The sequence below is a fragment of the Syngnathus floridae genome, chromosome 6 (genome assembly GCF_059516105.1).
Source record: "Syngnathus floridae isolate MCC-2025c chromosome 6, RoL_Sflo_1.0, whole genome shotgun sequence".
NCBI classification, from domain to species: domain Eukaryota; kingdom Metazoa; phylum Chordata; class Actinopteri; order Syngnathiformes; family Syngnathidae; genus Syngnathus; species Syngnathus floridae.
The window spans coordinates 5,197,212-5,207,531 of record NC_142418.1 but is presented as its reverse complement, the minus strand read 5'-3'; the positions used below and the strand labels follow the sequence as shown (position 1 = coordinate 5,207,531).

The 10,320-nt window shown below is 59.7% G+C and overlaps 1 protein-coding gene across 6 annotated transcripts; it reads left to right on the top strand.

Moving 5' to 3' along the window:
• Positions 1–269: 269 nt before the first annotated feature.
• On the top strand, positions 270–10,320 carry zfc3h1 (zinc finger C3H1-type containing). Of its 6 annotated transcripts, none has more exons than XM_088378849.1 (34): positions 270–934; positions 1,278–1,670; positions 1,736–1,881; positions 2,050–2,329; positions 2,400–2,587; positions 2,650–2,773; positions 2,869–2,930; positions 2,997–3,158; positions 3,231–3,383; positions 3,452–3,714; positions 3,842–3,946; positions 4,029–4,203; positions 4,284–4,415; positions 4,839–5,477; positions 5,541–5,644; positions 5,736–5,867; positions 5,994–6,115; positions 6,192–6,293; positions 6,354–6,479; positions 6,545–6,710; positions 6,786–6,972; positions 7,057–7,245; positions 7,311–7,551; positions 7,616–7,721; positions 7,792–7,990; positions 8,098–8,192; positions 8,268–8,375; positions 8,542–8,652; positions 8,741–8,879; positions 8,954–9,054; positions 9,124–9,225; positions 9,296–9,335; positions 9,549–9,611; positions 9,807–10,320. In XM_088378849.1, exons 1-34 carry the CDS (start codon positions 400–402, stop codon positions 9,936–9,938), a joined length of 5,922 nt encoding a protein of 1,973 aa, XP_088234975.1. In that variant the 5' UTR covers positions 270–399; the 3' UTR covers positions 9,939–10,320. The 6 variants fall into 6 exon arrangements, with proteins under 6 accessions (XP_088234975.1, XP_088234974.1, XP_088234973.1 ...); XM_088378848.1 differs by having other exon boundaries at positions 3,228–3,383; XM_088378847.1 differs by having other exon boundaries at positions 3,228–3,383; positions 5,523–5,644.

Below are 10,320 nucleotides of genomic sequence, written 5' to 3'. Positions count from 1 at the left end.
GAATGAACCTCACTGCACCTTACTGAATATTTGAGGGACTTGGATACATCACTAAAGAATATGACAAGAACCAGGGAGGAGTAATTCTGTTTTTATTTCATGACGGCGAGAGTTGGCGGGAACTGAGTCTCTTCACTTTCTCCCATTTCCTCAGCTAGCATGGCCTGTCAAGTCCTTTTATACTTCCTGTACAGTAGGTGGCGGTATGCACTCAAGAGACGTAATCCGCCGGTTAATTGAAAGAAGAAGGAAGTCGCCGGTCTCGCGAGATTCAACGGGACTTGAGCAAACGAGACTTGACTTGTCTCGCAGCAGGACAAGAAACGCCAAGTGCCACAATGCCCTAGACGAGTTCAAGACGGCAATTGGCAGCTTGTCACTTTCCCTGTGCGTGTTGACATGAATTTAGAGTCGGCGGGTCAGGTGCCGACGCTCGACGTCGAGCTGGAAGACGGAGAAATCTGCGACGACGACAGTGAGGAGCGCTCCACCGCCCGGCGGGGGGATGGGATCAGCAACAGGCCCGGCGGCGCCGCGGCGGTTCCTCCGCGAGGCCCGAGGCCGCCCTACATGAGCCACCCGCCGCCAGATCTTCGCCACATGGTGCCCTACAACGTCCACGGAGCCTCGAACCACCGGCAGCAGTGCGGGCCGAGTGGGCCCGACCGACCTCACGCTGCTCCCCCGCTTCCGCACTCGCTATCTCCGGGGCCGCCGCCGCCGGGGCTCAATCCTCTTTGCGGCGGGCCCGTGCCGCGGCCCAGCTTCTGGGAACGGAGCCACGGCGCACTGTGGAGGTTCCGACACCGAAGCGTCCCCAACGGCGGACGAGGGCCTTGGAATCGAGAAGGCTGGGCCGGCCACAGGCCCCCCATGGCTCGTTATGGGCCAGCGGAGAACATCAACAGCCGCAAGGAGTCTCCGGGCAGGAAACGTATCCTTCATGGCAAACAAGCTTCTTTCGCTCCGTTACTTTGGTGACACCAGCAAACACACCGAGGACAAACCATATCTGCCGTTGCTCACACATTTTTAGACCTGTTGCCGATAAGACGCCTCGAAAGTCCCGCTAGACTCACTCATGTTCACTTTCAGCCATTTCTTGCTCTTTCTACATGGAGCAATCCATAAGAGCAACCTGTCTATGCAATACTTTTTGTCAGTACGGCATGTTGTCAGTATTTTGGATTTGTTTTAACGGTTATCATCGAGTTTGAGCTTGTTTGGATTCAAACTTTTGACTTGAAAATAAGCGCCTCCTTGACCCTTGACCTCAGAAAAGCTGTTTGGAAGAAACCTGGCGAGAAGAGCGCCCCCTAGTCAGGTCAAGTGCGATGGCGCCGAGTCCTTCGAGGACCTGCTTTCCAAGTACAAGCAGATCCAACTGGAGCTGGAGTGCATCCGCAAGGAGGAGAGCATGGCGCTGGAAGCCGAGGTGGTCCAGGGGACGGAGGCCATGGGTCAAATGGCAGAGGCCGTAGCAAGCCAGCGGACGGAGGGCTGTCCCGTGGAGGCCCTCGTGCTTCCCCAAGTGTCTGTGCAGGTTCCAGTGGAGAGCAAGAAAAGTTTCCAAGCGTTCAATATCAAACCTCTGCGCCTGAAACTCTTCACGCCTGCCAGTCTGGATACAAGCGTCGAGGAGGCGCAACCGCAGCAAGAAGAGAAAGACGGTGAGGAAGTGCCCCAAGCCGTTTCGACGGCCCCACTTGAAGCCTTGTTGTTCTCGTTGGCGCAGCGGCGCGATCGGACGGCGAGGCCAAGGAGGCGGTGGAAGTGGACGAGGCGCCTACGTGTCAGCATGAGGAGGCCAAGGATGACGAGAAAACCCCCGGCAGGGAGTCGTCGGTCTCCAGCGAGGACGTCTTCATCTGTCTCGATGAGGTAAGCTAGCAATTGGAAGTACCGGTTGAAAAAAACACGGAAGTGGATTTTCATCTGCACAGTTTGAAAAAAAAAAAGTAACACTATGTGGCTACTTTGGTCAACGTCAAATGGTGGGAAAAATTAAGAAGAGGTACCCAACAAGTGTTGTGACGTTTGTACCTGCAGTTGGGCAGTCAGGTGGAGGAGGAGGACCTGTCGGAGCTGCAGCTGCGTCTGCTGGCCCTGCAATCGGCCAGCAGGAAGTGGCAGCAGAAGGAGCGGCAGGTGATGAAGAGGAGCCGAGAAACCACTAAGCCCGACGGCAGGACCGGGCCCAGGTCCCAGCCTCAGGACCGGGAGCGAGACAAGGTCAAGCCGGGGAGCCGAGAGCGGCCCAAAGCCGCTGCCAAGCCCACCGCCAGAACCCCCGTTGACCGAAGCAGGCCCAAGAAGAGCAGCGGATCAGGTGAGAAGACCGAGCGAGCCCGGCCCATCACTTACGGCGACGCGAGAGCCGACCCGTTTGTCCTCCGCAGCCTCGGCCGGCAGACAGGCGTTGAGAAAGCGACAGCTGCGTTCGCGAGAGCTTCAGCGGCAGCGGGAGGAAGACGAGCGCCACAAACGGGAAGAGGAAATCCGCCGCATCCGTGACCTGTCCAACCAGGACGAGCAGTACAAGCGCTTTATGAAGCTGGTGGGCGGGAAGACGCACAGCTGCACCAAGGTACGGCCGCTCGCCCGACTCCGCCTCCGCCTCTTTCAAGCACGCCTGCCTCCGCCCTGCAGGCCAGAGACGGCGAAGGGAGGAAGTCCACCGCCAGGGCGGGCCAAGACAGCACGGGAAACCTCTACCAGTACGATAACTACGACGAGGTTGCCATGGAGACGGACAGCGAGCCCGGTTCCCCGGGTAGGTCATTGCGGCAATCCAAAAGCATCGCGAGACGTCTTGTTTGCCTCCCGAAGTGCTTGGATTGATTTTGCCTCCTTGTGTGTGTTGGTCAGCACGTCTTCCTTTGGCCGCCCAAGGCTCTGCCTCTTTGACCGCGACACAGCTTTACGGGACGGTACGTATGCTCGGTCCTCTCGGACGTCGGGTGACCCGCCTTTGACCTTCCTTTGTCTGGTCGCAGCCTTTCTGCGCCGCTCCCACGCCGCCGCAATTCCTTCTTCCGCCCGGCGACCAGGCGCTCCCGCCCAACCTGCCGTTGGCTGATGAGGAAGAAGAGGAGGAGATGCTGCTCAGGGAGACGTGTCTCATGTCCATGGCCAACAAGCGGGTGGTGACCGCAGAGGTCTGGTTGCTTTCCTTCTTTCTTTCCACCGCTCACGACATCAATGACACGGCGGCGCTCACCTGTCAGCAGGAGCCGTTGTGGAGCAGTCCCCCCTCCCCGAGCGCGGCGCCCCCCATGGAGCAACCTGGCAGAGGAAACCTGAGCGCCGTCAGCCTCAATACCATGACGGCACCCCGTGGAAACAAGTTTGCCCGAGGAGGAGCTTCCAGAGCCACCCTGGTGGTAAGAGGACGACGAAGATAATGGTGACGAAGACGATGATGGTCACGTCGTGTCGTGCGTGTGTGCAGCTGCCACGCCACAAGTCCGTGGTGGTGTCGCTGAACGGGTCGGACGACAGCGACTCGGACCTGGACTCGGCGCAGCCGCAAGGCATATTCGGCGGCCTGGAGTTTATGATCAAAGAAGCCCGAAGGACAGCCGAGGTCAACGCCAACAAGTCCAAGGGAGCGGCGGCCACCTCGGAGAAGGAGAACAATCCGCTGCGGACGCCCGAAGCCTTGCCGGAGGCCAAGAAGGCCGAGTACCGCTTGCTCAGGGAGGAGCTGGCCAGGTATCTTCTTGCCAAAGCTACGGTGGTCACCAGCAGATGTTTGGAATCCAAATACATCTAATTTTTATGTAGAGCCCAAAGTGATTGGGCGTCACTCTTTTCGCATCTTTTTGTGTTTGGCCGACAGCAGGGAGAAGCAGAAGGCGTCCGCTAACGATGCCCGGCAGGAGAATGTCATTGATCCCGCTGCGGCGCTAGTAAGCGAAGCCGAGCAGAAGCTGCTGAAGCAAAGGTGAGGGGGGAGATGACCCTAACGCCGCCGCGGCAAGACAAATGCGCCGGCCTAACCCGAGGACCCGACTCCCTCGGCGCAGGGAGTTGCTGATGCGAGACGAGGCGCTGCTCAAGAACCTCCTGCAGCAGCAGCTCAAGAAGTCTGAGTCCCTCAAGGCGGCCGAGTCCAAGGTGGCCAGGCTCCGGGAGCAGATGCAGGCCTCTGAGAAGGTCGTGATAGCCAACAAAATTCTGCTCAAGAAGATCCAGGAGCAGGTGAGCTCATGATCTGGTGCCAGCCGGCCGGCTGTCTGGCGATGCCGCACCCACCTCTCACCTCTGACATGCATGTTCAGGTGCAGCATGTGGAGCACCGCGTGTCCATCAAAAAATCGCTGGCCGCCCGCTTGGAGCAGGAGCTGCTCTGGACTCAGCGAGCTGCCGGAGGAGAACCCAAACGCAAAGGCGGAGCCTTCCCCAAGCCGCTGGTGAGTCCTGCCCGGGCCCAGTCCTGCCTAATATTGTAAAGCAGAGGGCTAGTGTTAGAGATTTGCTCACTCCAACTTATTTTGCAAGAACCACACGGGAGACAAGTAAGTCCTTTTAGACACCTGCAGGTGGAGAGCTCACACGTTGAAGGAGTGAAGTCTGAAACTCTCCCAACTGCAAGGACATATTTATTAAGAGAAAGAGTGGGGGTATGAGTGGGCTGAATAGAAAGCCCTTGTCCTCTAGTCTAAACATCTCAGGGGATGTTTTACGACCTTGTGATAAGGAGGACAAGGTAAGGTATTTATTACCTGTTGCATTCCAACATAATCCTATGATAAAGATAACCTGGAAAACCCTAACAGCTAGCAAGTGTTTTTTGTGTGTGTGTGTGTGTGTGTGTGTGTGTCTTGCTGCCTCAGGCCAGGAAGCTTCAGCGGGTGGACGCCGCCAATCACTTTGCGGCGCTGATGGCTCAGAAGCAGTGTCTGCAGCGACTGGAGTCTAAATACGCGCTGAGGATCCAGAAGCTGAAAGAGGCCCAGGCCTTGCGCAACAAAGCAGCGCTGTCCGAAGCGCAGAGCGAACGGCGGCCCAAACCCGCTGCGCTTCCCGACTCCAAGGCTTGTCTCCCGGGCTCCCCTGGCCCGCCTCAGCCCTCCCTGCACGACCTCACCCAGGACATACTGGTCCTGGACAGCGACGACGGTCCGGATCCCGAGGCGGAGGAGCCCAAGGCGCGGGACCTAGAGGATGCGGCGCCGCCCAGCACGGCCTCCCCTCGCCCTCGCCGCCGCTCTTTCCAATGCTCCAACTCCACCAAACCCAACCTGGAGCAGACAACTTCCACTCCAGTTGCCAAAGGCCTCGCCTCCGCCAAGCCCGCCAAGAATGTGCCGGAGGCGGCCACCGAGGCGTGCGCCGCCGCCGGTCTGGACTTGGAAGTGCTCCGGAGCCGCCAGTGTGGACAGCCCGGGTTGGCAGAGCTGCTCGTGGATGAGCTGGTTGCCCTTGGGGAGTTGCACCACGTGGAGGAGGAAGAGGTGTCCAAAAGTGCCAAGGTACGCTCGCCCCCCGCCACTTGCCGTACATCTTCGCTTTTATAGATTTTGGTTTGTGCTCAGGCGCTGCCGGTGTGCACAGAGACAAGTAAAGGTGCGGCATGGCCCACCCGGCCGCTTCCTTTTGGCCCATACCGAAGTCCTCTGCTGGTCTTCAAGTCTTACAGGTGAGCTTGGAAATGCTCAATGGACACCGGGGACTTTTTGCGGGAAGCTCTCAGCCTGAAAGTGCGGTCCGGTCGTCTGTCGTGTATTCAGGTTCAGTCCGTACTACAGAACCAAGGAGAAGTTGTCCCTGAGCTCGGCCACCTACAGCAACGCCATCCAGCCCAAACGCCGCTTCTGCCGCTTCGACCTGACGGGAACTTGCAACGATGATGACTGCTCTTGGTGAGGGGCGACGACGACTCGGCTGCCACGACGACGGCTCGGCCGCTACGACAACGGCTCGGCCGCTACGACAACGGCTCGGCCGCCGCGACACGGCCGTGACGGCTTCCTCCTGTCCTCCCGCAGGCAACACGTGAGGAGCTGCATGCTGACAGGAAGCCTGCTCTTCCAGGACGTGCTCTCCTACAACTTGTCTCTGATTGGGTGCTCGGACAACAGCTCCGACAGCCAAGTCGGCGCCGCCACAGGTGGGCGTCGGCCCAAACGTGACTCTCAGAGCTCCGCAAGACAAGAAAACATGAGCCGAGTTGTGACGTGTTGTAGGAAAGTACCTGAGCAAGCTGTTTGGCCCGCACAAAGACGGCATGGCGGTGGACCAGAAGGCCGTCTTCCTGGTCAGCAAAGTCAACGAGAGCTGTCGTCACGGTGAGCGCCGCTCACAGTCGCCGCTCGGGAGGCAGAGCTTGACGCTTATTTTGTGCGCAGTCCCGCCCTTCACCACCTGGAAGGGCAAAAGGAAATGGAGGCCTGCGGCGGCGCAGAGTCAGCGCCGCGAGGAACGTGACTGCGAGGAAGATGCCGCCGGAGGAGAGCAGACGTCCCCAAACTCGGGTCGGTCCTCGTGCGTGCGTGTCTCTCCATGCATCTGACCTCACACGGACACTGTGCATTTGCAGACGTTGGCATGTGCTGGCTGGACGCGCGCGTGACGTCTGAGGACAAGCGTTACTTTGTCAGCGACACGGACGACATCTGCAAGCTGGAGAGCAGCGTGTTGGAGAACCCCGGAGACACGCAGCTGTGGATCAAGCTGGCTTTCCGATACCTCCACCAAGGCGACACGTACGACGCCGGTCACGCGCTCGCCTGCATGCCGGCCAACCCCCCACCCACTCGTTGAACGGCGTCTTTCCGCAGGCCGCCTACCGAGTGCTTGGAGGCGGCCCTGAACACACTTTCTCGCGCACTGGAGAATAACTGTGATGACCCCGAAGTGTGGACGCATTACCTCACGCTTTTCTCTCGCCGCGGACGGCGCGACGAAGTGGAGGAGATGTGCCAGATGGCCGTGGAGCACGCGCCGCACCGCCGTGTCTGGTGGAACGTGAGTGACAACTTAAGACCCCCCCCCCCCCCCCCCCCCCCCCAAACCCCACCCCCGCTTGTGACCCGCGTCCGATTTGTCTAGTACCTGAGCTTGGCAAGCACGTTTGAGGCGAAGGACGCTGTGTGCGAGCGTCTGCTCAACTTCCTGCTGGGCGAGGCGTGCGGGGGCGTGTCCGAGGAGCGCTCCTTCCAGCTGCTGGAGGCGCTGCTCTACCGCGTCCATTTGAACGTCTTCACGGGCCGCTCGGAAGCCGCCCTCGCCATCTTCCAGGTACTTTGGTTTCTTGTTTGATGTTGCCACGATCGTGTGACGCCAAGCGTACGGGCTACTTACAGGACGCCTTTGCGCTCACTCACTCGCCGGTGGGCGTGGCCGGGAGCCTGGTGGCGCCACACCGTGCGCTGGCCTGGTTGGCGTACATCCACCTCAAGGAGTTTGGCCGGCTTCCGGCCGCTCTGTATGACCCGTCCGAATCGGGCCCGTCCCGGCTGGTCAGCGCCGCAGGCTTCCTGCTACCGTGGCGCTCAGCCGCCGATGTCACCACGCCGCATGAGCAGCTCGTCGGCCTTTTTACAGGTAGAAACCGCAAACCTCGTGACACGAGCGGCCCGCTAACGCGTGTTGCTTTGCGCATTGCCAGACGGCATCCGTCAGTGTAGCGACCAATCTCTGTCGCCAAGCGAGAGGACGTTGGCGTGCCTGCCGCTGCACACCAACTTGCTGCTCCTGCACAGGCTGTTGGGCAGGTGAGCTGGTCAGAGGTCACGTTGAAGCTCGCGCCACACGTGAGCGAGCTCACGGGGTGCTTGTGTGTAGGTCGGAGGAGGGCGTGTCGCTGTGCGAGGCGCTCTTGGAGGCGTGTCCCGAGTCATGCGCCCTGCACGACGCCCTGTGCGAGCTCCACTTGCACTCGGGGAATGCCGCGCGCGCCGCCGACTCGTGGCGCCGCGCGCTGGTCGGGTGTCCTGGCAACGCCGAGGTTTTCTACCACTGCTGCTGCTTCCTCATGGCTCAGGTGGGCACAACCAACTCGTGCAAGGAGGGCTGGGCCGGGCCGGGCCGGGCCGGGACGTTCGGTTGGTCTGTTTCTGGTTAAACAGGAAGTGACCTGTTATTTGACAGAGCGAGCAGAGCACTGTGGCACCACTCTTCCGAGAATTCGTCCTGTCTCTGTGCGAGGAGCCATGCGCTCAAGTGACGCCCATCGACCTCCTGCGGTGCGTCGGCTCGCTCCCTCGCTCACGCGTATGTCGACGGGTTTGTGGATCCTAACGGCCAGCCTTTGTCCGCAGGAGCATCCTGGGCCTTCCCACAGATGACGTGCGGGCGTCGGCCGTCGTCAGGAAGGATCTGCAAGACGGACTCCTCCGACAGCGCTCTTTCCTGCACCTGCTTCACTGGTACTGTCCACACGACAGTCACGTGTTTAGCGCAGACATTAGCGTGCGGGCGCAATTCCGCTTCGAGGGAGCAGGAGGAGGAACGACAACTCCTGTCAAGAACCGGAGTTGCTCTTGCCCCCTTCTGCGGTTCCGCTCGAAGCTGTTTGCGTGTGGGTGCTTGCAGTCGCTGGCATTGGCTGCACGGCTCTGCGGGGGACGCGCTGGACGCCTTCGAGAGGGCGCTGGGCTCGGCCGCCGCAGCCCCGCGCCACCAGCTGCACCGCCTGTGGACTGAGTGAGTGCCGTCCGACGAATGACGGCGAGCGCGTGGCAAGGCACAGCGGGCACAAAAATGGATGAGCGCCGCTCGCTTGTGTCCGCAGCTACCTTCAGTTCTGCAGCGCTCACGCTGCCCAGCGTTTGCCCGACTTGATCCTCCGCTGCCTGGGCACTGTGCCCGCCCGCCTAGAGGTGCCCTTTGACCCCACCCACTTCTGGACTTCCTACCGCTTCCACAATGAGGCAAGAAAGTCTCCGATACGACCAACGCCCGACGGCAGCCTCCGTCACGGGCGTGTGTCGCCGTTTGTCCTCAGGTGGTGGCGCTCTACCTCAGCTGCGTGGACGAGTCCCAGCATGCGGCACTCCTGGAAAGACTCCATTACATGATGCCCACCAACGTTGGCCTTTCGCTCAGGTACAGCCGCCTTGCCAACTCGCCTCGTGCTGGCGCGCACACATACTGTGCCTCTCTGTGTGCGCGCAGGTTGATATGGCATGAGTGTTCGGAGGGAAATATGGAGCACGTCCGCTTCCAGGCCAGAATGCTTACCCACAGCGCCCCCAAGTGTTTGCCCGCTTGGAACATGTAAGGACAGCTTCGACGCGCGCGCGCCCGCCCCGAACCCGCCTGACTGATGCCGTGTGTTTCTCCGCAGAGCCATTGCTGTGGAGGCGGAACTAAATCAGCCGGCAAAGGTGAGGCGCACGCGAGTCTGTGATGCTAACATTGCTAATGCTATCCGACATTCTCTCGCCCGGAACGTTTGTCTCGGTAGCGATGGAAAAGAATCGAGTCTCCGCCTTGCCTCAACGTGTGACGATGGTGCTAACCATGAGCCACCTTGGCGGCGTTTGTCTCTCCTCATCTCCACTTTGTGGCCTTCCTCGCCTGTGCTTTGCTGTTTGCAGGCTCGTTGTGTGGTCCAGCAAGCGCTCCAGAATCTTCCCCTCTGCGCTCACCTCTGGAAACATGTAAATCTCGCTCGCTAGGCTGCCCCCTAACCGTATCGGGTGACTCGGTTTCACCTGTGAACTTCACACTCCTGTGTCTTCCCTCTGTCCTGTTTCCCTTACTACTAACCTATCCCTCCCTCCCTCCCTCCCTCTCTCTTTCTCATGTCTTTGCACTTCCTACTTTCCCTCCTTCCCGCGGCCTTCACACCGCAGCTGCTGCAGTGGGAGGCATGCGTCGGCGGCGCAGGTGCAGCGGAGCGCACGGCCCGCGTGCTGTCTCGCGGCGAAGAGGCCGGCGTGACTTTTGCCGAGCCGGTCGCCACCGCTCAGACGGACGCCGTCTGATTGCGGGCGGACGTCGATTGACGTCCGAGTGCGGTGACACTTTGGGTCAGAAATTGAGAGCAAAAAGCTGCGCCTCCTCCTGGTATACGTAAGTATGTCTGCTGAGTGACGTTTGCTTTGTCTCACTTCCTCTCTTTTCCCTGTGAGGGGGGGGTGGTTTCATGGGAGTGTCGCCCGAAGGACGTTCGCCGCCATCTTTTTGTGTTGTTCAAAACGAAGCAGACTTTTATTTTGTTAACTGCTGGGAAACAAAGACTCTGGAACGTGTTTGGCCTCGGCCATCTCAGCAGGAAGTGACAAACGCTGGACGAGAAACGGCTCATTTGAAAGTTTGTCTTTTTTTTACTTTTTCTTTTTTTGTAATTAAAAGTATTGATCATCA